The sequence below is a fragment of the Crocodylus porosus genome, unplaced genomic scaffold, assembly GCF_001723895.1.
Source record: "Crocodylus porosus isolate Cpor-Errol unplaced genomic scaffold, CroPor_comp1, whole genome shotgun sequence".
In the NCBI taxonomy this organism is placed as follows: domain Eukaryota; kingdom Metazoa; phylum Chordata; order Crocodylia; family Crocodylidae; genus Crocodylus; species Crocodylus porosus.
This window is the reverse complement of record NW_017728943.1, coordinates 91,074,575-91,088,941: the sequence shown is the minus strand read 5'-3', so window position 1 is coordinate 91,088,941 and position 14,367 is coordinate 91,074,575. Positions and strand designations below refer to the sequence as shown.

Below are 14,367 nucleotides of genomic sequence, written 5' to 3'. Positions count from 1 at the left end.
GTGGCAGGGGGTCGGACTAGATGATCTGTTCAGGTCCCTTCCGACTCTAGAAACTATGAAACTATGAAACTCCTTGTATGCTGGACACAGTGGCAATAGGACAAGTGGCATCCGCTGCCTTTGCTTGCATTACCAACAGGTCTCCATGCCCAGGATGTTAGTGGTAGGTCCCATGCCCACTTGCCCTTGCCCTCGCAGGACATACAGCGGGGCCTCAAGTTTGACACCCCTGCTTTAAATGAATAGATCTTAGTTTTATTCTTAAGTCTGGAGAATTGAGATGAATCTATAATACTTAAGCTAAAATATATTTTCAGTAAAAATAAACCAGTAATTCAAGCATAGCAGGACAGTTAATGTCAGTAAAAAATTATTGTTGTTCCAGATGCAAAATATTATTGTATAATGTTGTCTGACTTTTAGTGGCTTGAATTTGACTGGTTTGCAGGTAAACCTATATACTTTTAGAAGTAATCTGTTGTAGATTTTATTACATACTATGAGTCTATTTTCTTTTCTTTTTTAAACATCTCAAATATCAGAAAGTTTGCTATCAGAATCAAAGAAAGATTATACTGGCTCTATATAATTTTTTTTAAGGTGACTTTTAAAAAATTAGCAACTTGATTTAAACAGGTTTGGTTATATTCTCAGTTAATTCATTCTTTAAACTTAAGCCTTAGTGCTCTGTACTTAGAAAATACACTGTTTTTCATATAATGACCTGTTTAGTCTCTGCTTATGTGGAAAATTAAATTATGTCACTAGTAATACATCTATAATTTATGCTAGGGACAGACATTACACACAAACAGGTTTAAGGGATCAGAAACTGGTTTAAACCTTTAACAGAAAAACATTCAGTGTACATAAACCAATTTCAAAATGGCTGAAAGTGGTTTAAGATAAACCTGGTTGAATGTAGTATTAGATTTAACTGATTTTGATCAAACCAGTTTATGAAATTTCTGTGAATCAATATTCTGTCTCCTTATAGTGGGTAAAGTTCTTTAATATGGGTAGTATCTAATAAAAATTTCACTACATTTCTACAATGGTATCTATACTGTACTCAGGTTTATACAGTAAGAATTGACAATTGATATTGGAAGCATGTCTTCTGATGTATTCATACAGCTCTCATTAAAATTCATGTGGTTTGCATGTATATTTCATGTGGAAGATAAGAAAATGAGGCCTGTATTGGATAGTAGTATAATTGCATTTGCAAATGAACCAGTAGATGCAATGCGTTCCTGCTTTCGGTATGCTTTTTTAATCAAGTAACTGTTCTGCTTGACACTAGTGTCACCTTTGCATTTTCTATTTAAATGCACAAAATTATATTAAATATGAACTGGATTCTGTGAGTGGAAGCATCTTTCTTTGCGAAGAGAAAGGTCATGCAAAGTAAATACTTATTATTCTTAATTTATTTCCCCTAGGGAACTTCAGAAGCTGCAGATCGGAGTTCACCTGCCCTGTGTGATCTTGTTCCTATCATCACTGATCAGTCTCAATACATTAACCACTTAGAAGCGGAAGTGAAATTTTGCAAGGTATTTTGAAATATCCTTCACTCATTAACTCCCAGATATCAGAAATATCCCACTGTCAATTCAGTAAGGGTATGGACAAACATCCATTTGGAGCTGCTTCAAAAGGGGAATTACTGATCAAAAACGCATGTTCGTCTGTTACTTATAACAGCTGCACATGCATAACCTGGGAACGATACAAATGTAGCAAAACTGCTCTAACTTTAATCTTCAATGAGACAACGTTAAAATTGGGTCTGTATTTGCTAACAGCTGCTGCACGGTTCAGAGCAGAGCTCCCCATCCATTTTTGAAATGGCTCCAAATGCATGTTTGTACTGTACCCCAAGAGTTTTGTGTGAGCTGCTTTCCAGTCTCAGCTTTACGATTATAAATACTATACCAATGAGAACTGAAGTAAATGCAGTTCAGAAGGTAATAAATCTTAACATAAGTCAAGACATGGTGTTACTTTTAAAATAGGCCTTATCAGGAGACTTTTATTGATTTTTAAATATGTCTAAAAAAGAAAGCTTCCTCTTGCTTATTTAAATGGAAAAATTGGGCTTGAATGTTCTTTGGGAGGTCATTGAGTTTAACCACCTGCTCGAGGCAGAAGTACCCCTTCCTGAACCATCCCAGTCAAGTGCTCTTATCTCCACTGCTTATACACTTTGAAGTTGTATATATGGAGTTTCTGCAACCTCTGATATCTGTTCTAGTGCTTAAGCACTCCCAGAGTTAGAAAGTTCTTCCTAATATTAGTTATTGATTAATTAATAATAAAAATGAAACGTGTATAACTTTTTCTACTTAAAAGATTATCCAACCAATGTTATCTTGAAGACCATTACAAAATACGCTTATTATGTCCAATAAGACTAAAAATGAACAATAAGGCCTTTTGGTGTAATATATAGTCATGAAAAGTATTAAACAATAGTATTCTTTAATTTTGTAGGAGGAATTATCTGGAATGAAAGGTCGGATACAAGTTGTGGTGCTTGAAAATGAGAAACTCCATGAGGAATTGAAAACTCTAACAGTGGAGCAGACTTTGAGAGAACAAACACTTCTGGATGCCTCAGTAAGTCTGATACATTTTTTTAACGATATGGGACAACTCTACATGATTTTGGTTCTCAACATTAGTTTCTTCATTCCAGAGGCCCAACCAGATTCTTCTATTATTGGGCTATAAATTGTAACTTTCTGCATTTTTTTAATTGAACACAATAATAACTTTATTTATTAGCTATTATTTAATCAATAATAAAAAGATATGGTGATTAAATTGAAGCTTTAACATTGTTTTTCAGGCAAATACTCAGAAGTCCTGGCCTATGGGAGGTGATGATTCTAGGGTACATCAGCCTGCTAAGTCACGATCATCACATGACAAAGACCATGTCTTAATCTCAACAGCAACTGCAGGAATAGAAAAATGGCAGCTAGAATTGGTTGGTATTCCAATAATTTCTGTGTAGCAGAATTGGCTTCTAGTGTTACTCTCTTTTGGTGACATTTGTGATGATTAACCTCCTGAGAGTCTTGGAGGAGACTTGGTTGGCTGAACCCCTAACCTCTGAGGTCAATATCTATCCCTTGAGGCTCCTCATCCCATAATAAATATTTTTTTCCAGTTGAACAAGGGTGATATACAAGACAACTTAACATGCAAGAGATGAGGCTGGACAAATGTGAGGGGGAGGAAATGTGAAAGGAATGGAGTTACAGTGCATAGCACTGGAGAGTCTGAGCAGCAGGTTTCTATGCCTTACGCAGCCCCCTAGTACTATCTTGCATGCTAAAGATTATTCCAGTCCCTGAAACAGGACAGACTCAGAAAGGTGCAAAGCTAGTGTAATCCTATCCCTTTCCCCCAAGGTGCAAGTTCTGTGTTGTGCCTCTGGATTATCTCTTCTGCATGGGAAAGTACCTACTTTGTCACTTCAACTTGACAATATATTCTTCATTCCCTGTACTAAACTGTGGTATGGTATTGTTCTGTTATCTAATTAGCGTGTTATGTCTCTGCTGTGATCAGTCAAGTAACCTCTCTCTGTATTTATGCGTTCTGTAGTTCTAAATGGCATTTAGATTCTGCAAAATTATTTCTTGTTACCCATTTATGCCAGCAACATAGGATAGCATGTAAAAGATGACTATCTTTGTTCACTTTGACTATACAGTCCAGCTTCTGTGCTATTTTTCTACCAGAAGACATTTCTTTTTGTAGAAACAAGTGTCTGTACACAGCCAGTTGCAACAACATTAAAATAGGTAGATCTGTGGCTTTTTATACCAGTTGAGGGTATGGCTAGTTGTGCAGAAATAGTGATGATGACAGTATTTTTGTTTTCTATATAGACATACAGAAAAGTGGGGGGGTAATAAAGTTTTTTTAATCAAATACTTTGTTTTGAATACTTGCTTATCTTCAGAGGAAATAAGTGAATATTTCTAATATCTGTATTTATTTATAAAGAACTAAAAGAATACAGATGCGAAGAAAAGAAAAGCCACACCAACTTTTTCTGTATCTTTTTCTAAAGGAGAAGCTAAACCTTCTTTATCAAGAAAGGACTGATGCACTTGAAGCTCAAGTACAGTCACTAAGGTAAATTGAAAGGATTATTTTTTTAATTACTGGTCAATAATTATAAAAGTGGTGCTGTTGCTGTGAATGCTCCTTGAAAATAAGTTTAAAATAGTAATTGGATAAATGTGTAGTAGTTATTTATTTTTTCATGTACAAACAAATGTTTCTGAGGTGTAGTTTACAAGGTGATTTTAAAACAACCTAATTACAAGACTTTTATGGAAAAGCTTTCTTTACATATAATAAAAACAGATTTTTTTTGTATTCCTTTAAAAATTGCTCTTTAAAAAACCTATAGAATTTAATATAGAACAAGATTATTCCTTTAGGCTTTTTGATTGATGTAGGATGATTCCATAAAGGCACAAAACTTTTCATTTTGATAATCTAGGCTGGTTTACTTTAAGAAAAAAAAAGAAAAGAATAAAGTTGTTCTGTTAATTCAATGGAGATCTCATACCACAAGCTTTATATCTTAAATAGATAATGTTAACTAGCTAAGAGTAGATATTTTAATGTTGTTTTTTTAATAAATAACAAACATGTGAAATTAAAAAATATTTCATGAGAAGAAATATTTTAATTTGTATGGGGTTGAGGTATTGTTGTGGTGGCCAATTGAAATATGTATTCTACAACCATAGAAACCTTCAGAGAACAGCTAACTCTGCTAGTGCAATGAATTAGAACTTTGAATTACAGCTAAGACTGTTGATTGTTCCCTGGCTTGAGGTGCAAAAGTGCAGAAATCATAAAGTCAAAAGTAAAATTATTTAAAAGCTTCTGCCAGTGCTTGAATGCAGGTACCTGCTTAATGGAGGGGTTTTTTTTCCCTTAGGTCACTTGATCTTTCAAGGTCTAAGTAGCTTGGCTGTGATCGAGAAAAGCACTTAAGCATTTGCTTAAAGTTATGCTTGCGAATAGTTGCTTTGACTTTGAAAGGACTATTTTTATGCTTAACATAAGCATGAGCTTTCTTGATCTGCTGTATCATGACCAATGTGCTGAACGTTGCAGAATTTGTAGCAGGGAACATGTGAAACATGTATGCCATATTGCTGCTGATTCATATCCACAGGTGGCGGGGCAGGCAAGGAGGTAATGACATCACTCTTAAGGGGAATGCAGAATACAGATTCACTGGATTTTCCCCATCTTGAGAGATTCTTAAGTATCCTTGCCATTGATAGGCTGCATTCCCTGTCTCCTCCACATACTAGCAAACACCTTATTCTTTGGTAAAACAATATTTTGGAAAACCATGATTTTCAACTGAGTCTGCTGATAACTTCCCTGTCTTTGACAAAAAAAAAGACTGGGAGTGGTATAGTTCGGTTTTGTGCATCGTTCAGTTTTGAGGTTGCAATACCACTTTTGTTATTAAAAAGTGAATCTGCCATGCAGTGTCAAGCGGTTCAAAATTATATAAATCAGTAAGAGCCCCCTTTGTTGTAGTTTTTAAAAATTTTTCCTCAAATATAGAATGTGGTACGTAAAATTATTTTAATGAATATGGTAACACTTGTTTCTTTACAATATTTTTTTTCCTTTCTAGAAAAGATCTATCTGAATCGCAAAACAATTGTGAAGATCTGAAAGGAAGATTAAAGCACCAAGATTCACTTATTGCATCAAGTAATTTAACCCGGGTTGGTGGTCTTTGTCTGAAATGTGCACAACACGAAGCTGTTCTTTCCCAGACTCATTCCAATGTCCACATGCAGACCATTGAAAGGTTAACAAAGTAGGTTTATTTTAATTAAAAGTGCAGTTACTTTTAGGAGGAAATATAAATTATTAACAGTGTTTGTTTTAACTTAAACTCTAACCTAAGAATATAATCGTTCTACAAAAATGATTATTTTGAGTCAAGTTATAGTGCTGTAGGAGAATTTTGTTGGGATTTTTGCTTTAGAATGGAAAAATACAGGGTGAAATCTTCACCCATGGGAGTTTTGTCACTTATTTCAATTCCAACAGCATTTCAGTAGTTTTTTGTAAGCATGGTAACCACCACCTTCAATATAGCTTCTTCCTTTCGTTGTCTCTAACGTTCATCTTTGATCCCTTTTGTTTGATTCTTTGGGTTCTTGTCTGGTTTTTTTCTTAGTTCTATAAATGTTTAAATTCTTCTTTTCACTGATTTGGACCTTTAACATGTCACTGGTTTAGGACAGAATACTTTGCTTGCTTCACCTCAACCTAGAGTAATCTAAGTGAGAAGTTTTGTGCAGTTTTAAAAAAGTGGCTGGTTTTATTTGTTTAGATTTAAATAATAATAACAACTTACTAAGGTGCAAAGACCTTTGATATATAATTATTAATACAGATAATCCCAGCGCTTTAAAACATTGCTTTGTTCAAACAGGATCTCAGCTAGGCAACCATTACAAAAATATCTGTGCTCAGAAATTTGAAGTTGCTCAAGAGTTGTGAGATATTGCAAGTAGTCCCAGTGGAGGTGAGTTAGTGGGTGAGATGCAAGTAAGATGGTTGAAGGTAAATCTGGTTTATCAGATGGATATTTTATATCAGCCTCAGGTATATGATAGGTACTGAAAGGGAAACCAAGTGTTGCCTATATCTAGGGCCAGAACATTTGCCAAGCAATCTACTCTTCCCTGAAAAAATTGCACATTAGAATCCAAGTTCTCGTTTGAATTTTTATTCTGGCTTTATTTAAAAGAAATCGGTGAATATGCACACAACTTAAATCAATATGTTATTGACTTTCCAAGCATGGGAAGCTTGAAACAAGATGTTTGAGCTCACTTGTTCTTCCTAGTGTTGTTAAATCTGTTACATAGAAGTGACATTTTGAAGTCTTGGAGCCAAATCCTCATCTGGTGTAACTCAGAATAGTCCCACTCAAATCCAGTGTAGTCAATGATATTTAAGTATTTCACTGCATAGAAGAAACAGAGTAAAAATTTCAAAGGAACCAAATGGAGTGATATGCCCAAAACTCATTAAAGCTATGAAGTGTGATTATGTAACTTCCGTACCCAATAATGGTGGGGTTTTTTTTACTATGTAGTATATACAGTACGTACAGCAAATGTGAGATTTTCATTGATATTATTGCATAATCCAAGAGGCTTCTCATGCTGTCCCATGTGCTAAAAGAGCCAAAGCCTATAGCTGCATTCAAAACAAATTCTTTGATGTAATTATACATTATCAATGTGAAAATTTGGTCCATTAAAAAATAAAGAAAAGAACATCTGAGTCACTGCATTGATTCAGGACCCATAGTATTCAGCTTACTTTTTAATAAAAACCTAAATTTCTAAGTTTTGGCTGAGAGACTATAGTGGTGCAGAATTCAGAAATCTTGTAGTTCAGCTCAGATCTAGTTCATAGCAGAATACAAAGGTTCATAGATAGTGTTTAACTATCTGAAATACTATGAGTTAGTGTAGTTTTACTTTAAATATAATGTAGAAACTATTCTTAATCATTTGTGTCAAAGGCATTCCATTTTGATTGGACCTTTTTTCTGAAGATTACATTGACCTTGTACTTTTTTCTGATTGCTAATCAGCCTGGGTACTTTCCTCATATGAACCTTGCCATTATTCCTGGCAGCTTCTTTAATTCAGTACTTTTAAAGACAGGTCAGCTAACACATTAGACTCTGATATGTGCTGAGCTGCCACTACTGTATCTTTAAAACTAAATACAAATTAATGTTGATTTTCATCTAACTCTACTTGTAACCCTGATTTCAGACCATTCATGTTTTATATTTCTTTTTCCATGGTTTCTTTTGCTAATGCAGAGAAAGAGATGACTTAATGGGTGCACTTGTTTCAGTGAGAAGGCACCTGAGAGAGATGCAGCAAAGGGAATCTAGTGCCTGTGAACAAGTGAAACAAGCTGTGCAAATGGCAGAAGAAGCCAACTTAGAAAAAACTAAGGTATTTTCTTCAAGAACATGGTTAGGGATTTCAGTATTCCTAACTATCAAAAATGTTGATTACACTCGTTTCCACCAATAAGGAAATAATTCTGCTGGACTGTAAAACACTAGTCCATATCTAAATTTGTAACTGACTTGAAATGAAAGATCATTAAATCTGTTCTGTTTTGTGATAGCCATTATAAGTCTGTTAAGAGAAGGAGGAGTGGAAAGCTTGTCTTAAAAGATACATCTGTGTGGCACAAGCAACTGCATGCTGAAACATACCAAGTATTAACTTGTCACTGCATGTGTTAGCTTGTATCCAGATTAATATGCTGTTCTGTAGGTGCTTATTGACTTTGCCTGTCACCTGAATGTATAGGTGCACATTCTATATTGTTGCTCATTTGTGCAGACTAAACATGATATATCTTAGAAGAGTGCCAGAGTTTCAAAATAGCTGTGCCTTTTGCCATACAGATGTATCCTTACTGCTCTGAAGCTGGGACTTGAACTTTTGAGTTCTAATCCATGTTCTCAGACTGATAGGCCATGAGACAAGTCACTTAACTCAGTTTCGTAGCCTAATGAAAATTATCAGGTTGGATCGTAAAAAGCATCTAAGTGCCGTAGGACTGTAGTTACATATTTAGTTGATAACCTAGTATGTATACATCACTGTGTTGCTTTTGAAAATATTGCCTGTAACTGCGTCATAGGAGTGTTGTAAGGATTAAATAGTTAATATACATATAGCTTTAAAGATGTAAATTGCTATATGCCTGTGAACTCTTGGGCACTAAATGATAATGGCAAATTTTAATTTCTAGTCTAATGCTTATATTAAAACTAATTAAGTACTTGCTTCACTTTATTGTAAATTAAATCATTATATTGATATACAGTGCCATCTACTGTGTAATTAGTGAATTACTACTAAATTTGAGAATATAAAGGATAAGGTTCCACTGGCTAATGGAGTATTGGTTGTTGATGTGATTATGCCACACTATAAACGTTATTTTATCTTTCCCTAAAATTACAAGTCCAAAGGAAAAAGTAGAGAAATTACAATGGGAAGGAAAAAGTCTCAACAGTTGCTTTGCTATAGCGGAATTAGATTTTAACATTAGCACTTAGCTTAATTGCCATTAACTATTAATTGACCAGGAATTAAAGGCTCAATGGTATGCAAGTATTTAAAATTTCATCTAAATCAATTAATTAGGCACTTCTGGTTTCTCATTGTGTATCTACCCACCTTTTTAGGTACATAAAAACCTTTGAAAATCTAGCTGTAAAATATTTAGCAGTTGTCATCTGAAGAATTTACTGGTGAATGACTAAGATACCTAGGAGTAGATTCCATTTTGCCTTGTAGGTCCTTGTAGGGACTTGGACACCTAGGTGTGATTCTATTCCACCCATCTCGAGTCCTTGGAAAAAATGTTAATGCACCAGCTTTTGAAACCTGCCATAAACTAAGCTTTAAGGCAGAGTTCCCAAAACCAGCAATCAGGAAGAAGACCCATCCACCTTTTGCATTGTTTTTTTCCAGGACTCAAACAGGGTGGAATAGGATCACATTTGGTGTCTAAATTCACTTAGGCAGCAATAGAGGGAAGAGGATCTGGCCCCTAATTGTTTGACTTTATGTTATTAAAATTTTAAATAGATTATTGGTTTCTGTATTTGTATAACAGCAGTGTTCACTGTTTTGCAAGCACAATTCTGGAAATACATACCTCAAAAATCCCTCCTGCTGAGGAGAGTATTAAATGGTTGTTGTCCTCAGACCTCCTATTGTATGATAACTCTTAATTTTCCCTTTGTTTCGTTTTCTGTCTGACTTGGAAAGAAAAAAAAAGTCCACCAACCATAAATTTCATCTTACACTGAATATGAAGCATAGGGATAGATTAAGATAAAAAACATGTTCTCATTTGATAAGGCTCTGTAAGACGAATCAATACTGACCTAAATACTAATAAGATATAACAGTGCTATAAATTCCTGACAATCCAGTAAAAGGAATGTAAGTAAATGAATGGCAGGTTGTCTGCTGGAAGCCCTCACTGGTAATAATGAGGTGCACAGGTACATATGGAATGATTAGTGGCTGGGGGGTCCATACTCCCCATGCCCTTTGTTACATCTCCATATTACAAGCTTCCTCTCCCTTCAGATAAAAAAAAAAAAAAAATTCACAAACAACCCCCCCCTTTTTTTTTCTCTTTCCCTTACACTGGGAAAACATTTTACTACTTCATCCTGTATATTCTTGAGTAAATGCAGAAAAGCAAGAGCCAAGTGCACCATTCATAGGGCCAATTGCATATCATTGAATATAAAGGGAAAATTTGTGTAGGCAAGGCAAGTAGGATTTGGCTTTTAAAGGACAAATATATTATGTTAACTATCAGTTCCATTTAGTTTATGAAAAACAGGGTACATGGTGCTAATTCTTTGGAAAAATGTATCCTTGCTGTTTTTTGCTTCTGTTGCTTGCGACCTCTTGGCCTGTAATGCTTAGTCTTCATAGGGGAATTGGTAATAAAAAGCTTCCCAGGTTGAAGCAAACCTGGGAGATGGATTTTAAACATTGACTTGCTAAAAGAGTAATAGTTTAAACTACTGATCCTCCTTGCAAAAACAGCAGCAAGTTAATCAAATAAAAATACCTTCTTGAAATGAGGAGTAGTGCTGTGTTTTGTTTTGCTGTTACAATCATGTATCTGTCAAAAGGTGAGGACATGAAGGCAGATGTTCATTGTTGTTTGCATTTTAGCATTGCCCAAGGCTTAGATTTCGATAGAAAAAAACTGATGTTAACAGTCTGATTTGATCTTGGATTACTTTTCTCTAGAGATGAGAGCTACTCCCCAGATGTCTAGCATCCCACAGGGTGGACTTGTGGAGACTTCCCCACTTTAGAGAGAATTAAATGGTGTAGCTTTCATCCGTTTTACACAGCCCAGCACAAAGGAATCATGCGAGGCACTGTATTTTTTTTTTTCCTTTAGTCAAACAAAGTATCATTTGGAAAACCACATTACTAGGAAATGTAAATAAAGTAGTCCAACACAAGCTTCATTCTGAATTTTTTGAAGTAGACTATACTGAGGCTTAAATATACAGAATGTCAGTGAAACTAGAACTAGGATGTAGACAAACATGCACTTGGATCAGCTTCACGAAGGGAGAGAGGGCTGTTGCTCCAAACCAGACAGCAGTTGTTACGCTGTAGCTATAGTGTCTGCATGAGCCTGTAGGGATAGGTGAGCTAAATCATTCGAGTTTTGATCTGTGGATTCCTATCCACTGGTCAAGAGACTTGATTATAAAATGGAGAATTTTTTTCCAATTGGCTTTAACTCAGTACCTGACCTGACGCAGTACACACGTTTGTTTAACAAAATCCTTTTGTCCAGTGTCTCTGGACAATGCAGCTTGGACAAGAGAAATACAGGTGTGTTGTTGTCCTCTATGTGTGGTGGAACCTAAACTCAAAAGTTCTAGGTGAACTCAGTCGAGCAGTATTTCCAGCAAAAACCTGGAAATAAATAAACTAACTCCTTGACATTATTTGAAAAGTCTGAACATCAGAAGAAAAGAATAATTGCTTCTACTTTGTCAAATGCCTTCTCTGGCAATATAACCTTTTGTACCCTATATTGTATCCTTCAGGCAAATAACAGTGCTGACAATATATTTTTCTGATATGTGGTATTAAAGGTAACCATGCTTTCAGTGTTCATAAGAGCTGGGTAATGGAGGGCATTTTTCTTTGCACTTCTTGAGTGAGAGATACCTAGGATTTTTTAAGTGCAGGTCACATTCCCGTGTCAAAAATAAGCTGCTAATCTATACAGAAAAAATAACTGACAAATTCCAGGAACTGCGAACACAGTAGGAACTACATTTGAGTACCAAGTTGTTTGTAGGCGTGTCATCTTTAACTATCAAATGTATTTTTGTGCATGTATGCATGGTCTCATGGCTGTCAACCCTGTTTTAGTTTCTTAGGGCACCTATACACATACAGTAATCAAGTCTGCTGGAGTGTGGCAATTAGCGTGCTCCAGAAGACTCCAGCATCACATATATCAGCGTCCCCACACTGAAAAATGGTGGTGGGGTGCTTTAACTAAGCTTGTTCGACAAGCTTCAGTTAAAGTGCCCTCGCTGCCATTTTTCAGTGCAGGGACATTGATATATGTGATGTTCCAGGTGCTTTAATTAAAAGTAGCTCTTGGAGCTGCTGTAATTAAAGATCCCCTCATCCCCTCCCAGATCATGTGTATAAATGCTCTTCTATTCTGGTGTATATGTAGAGGCATCTGTGTACATCCATAAAACCTTTTTTATAAGTAAAATAATTTCTCTAAAAGCATTAGAATACTTTATCATTGTTATAGTGAATTCCTCATTTTGAAAGGATGATTGGTTTTTACCTTAAATTAAAAAAAAAAAAAGTATGTTCTGAGTTTTATAAAATATTTTTCCCTAGGCTCTACTCCAGTGTGAGCAGCTGAAAAGTGAGATGGAAAGACAGAAAGATCGCCTTGGGAGGGAGCTAGCCTCCCAACTAGATAAGCGAGATGGTGAAAAAGAAGCAATGCGGGAAGAAATGAAGAAAGAAAGGGAAGATTTGGCATCAACAGTAATCCTATTTATTATTATATTATTGTAGGGGTAGAGTGGTGGTGGTGGTAGACTAGGAACATCCAGTGCTTCTCTGAAACAATAAGTGATGGCTTTTATTCAAGAAAAGACTATTGAGGCAATACTTCAGTAAACAAGTATTAAATTTACACATCAAAGTGTTAGAAAATAGTTAGCTTATGTAATCATTTTAACCATTAGTAGGGACGGATGATAGGTTGGATACTTATTAGGTGATTGGTAGCTTGATACACTAGATAAGTTACAATATAACTTCAGTTTGTGTAATATTTTCAGATTTCATTTATTAAATAGCCTCAAAAGTTAAAAGTAATACTAGAAAGAAGACAACAGGTCCCTCATCATGCATTCACAGGTGCAGTCAAGGAGCATTAGTAAGGTTGTGAAGTCAAGCACTTAAAGATTAGGAAAGCCAGAACTTTGGCTGCCAGTGTCAGTTTTATATTAAAGTATATAATTCTAAGATTGCATACCTTTCCACCCCTATTATGACCTTATGAGTCTTTTTTTCCCTTGCACATCTGTAAAAATGGAACTAAAACAACCTCAGTTTCTCACCTTTTATTTGCATTTATAAGCTCTTGGAGGCAAAAGAAAGAAAAACAAAAACAAAAAAGCAGAGCAGTGCGCACAGTGACAGCGTGCACCGTTCAAAACCAGAGCCGGCCAGCTGGAGCCGCGGAGACGACTAGCAGTGGTACAAGGTCTGCTGCTGCTAGTTGTCTCTGGAGAACCAAACATTCACACTTGTGTGGATGCAGTCTTAGTGTTTATTCTGCCATGATCTTAGTTGGCACCCATAGGTTTTGCTGGAATATGAATAATAAACCATAATAATAAGTTATTTCCACACGAGAGAAGGTGAAGAGGAAAATAGTCTCTCACTAACAGCAGTGAAATTGTGAAACCTGACGGAGGAGTTTGGTACAGTAGGGAAGGAACAGTAAGATAAGTAGTGAGAGAATCTCAGTGAAGTAGGCCACAAGTAATCGCTAGAGTATTAAAAATCAAAGGTGAAGGGAATTTGGGTTCCAGTTTTGACATTACTAGAGAATCACTGGGGTAGCATAAGGATGGGAGTGCTACAGGTGCATTTCCCAGTATATGGTGGGAAATATGAGCGTGGCAAATATGGTCACGGAACAGGCACTAAGTGTACAATGCTCTAGTCAATAAACAGCAAACCTGTCTTGTGTAACCATCAAAAATCAGTTGCCAAGCCAGAACTGAAGGTGTATTTACATTGCACTGGAAACACAGAGGTATCAAAAGTGACTGATTGTAAAGGACAGGTTTATCTACAGGAAGTAGTACTTACTACAGATGTCACTGCATGCCTGCAGATCTATTTTGGCAGTATGAATTCATTCAACATAAATATCTCTTTAACCCAAAAATAAAAATATATTCTTCACTACTATCACTGTTTAGTTCCTCAAACCAATACGTTGCTGTATATTGTCATCACCCCTTAAATTACATCTTAATTTTTGTTTCTCTGAGGGCTTCAGTCTCATAATGTGATCTTTAGACCCATTAAAACACCGCCTAATGATACTCTTATGATACTCTTGTGATTGCACAGTATTTGGTAAAACTGTGAAATTATTACTATGCTGGTAATTAGATTTATCTTT

General features: G+C 35.7%; 1 protein-coding gene across 3 annotated transcripts in view; it reads left to right on the top strand.

Moving 5' to 3' along the window:
* Positions 1 to 14,367, top strand: part of SDCCAG8 (serologically defined colon cancer antigen 8) — a 153,254-nt gene that overhangs the window by 21,681 nt on the left and 117,206 nt on the right. For all 3 annotated transcript variants that reach the window (XR_002103673.1, XM_019549779.1, XM_019549780.1), the window contains exons 4-10: positions 1,446 to 1,559; positions 2,500 to 2,625; positions 2,858 to 2,998; positions 4,094 to 4,158; positions 5,696 to 5,884; positions 7,922 to 8,060; positions 12,555 to 12,707. Coding sequence is in view for 2 of the 3 variants with exons in the window: in XM_019549779.1 (XP_019405324.1) it covers positions 1,446 to 1,559; positions 2,500 to 2,625; positions 2,858 to 2,998; positions 4,094 to 4,158; positions 5,696 to 5,884; positions 7,922 to 8,060; positions 12,555 to 12,707 (927 nt within the window). In the remaining variant the exon portion in view is untranslated. The remainder of the gene's footprint in view (positions 1 to 1,445; positions 1,560 to 2,499; positions 2,626 to 2,857; positions 2,999 to 4,093; positions 4,159 to 5,695; positions 5,885 to 7,921; positions 8,061 to 12,554; positions 12,708 to 14,367) is intronic.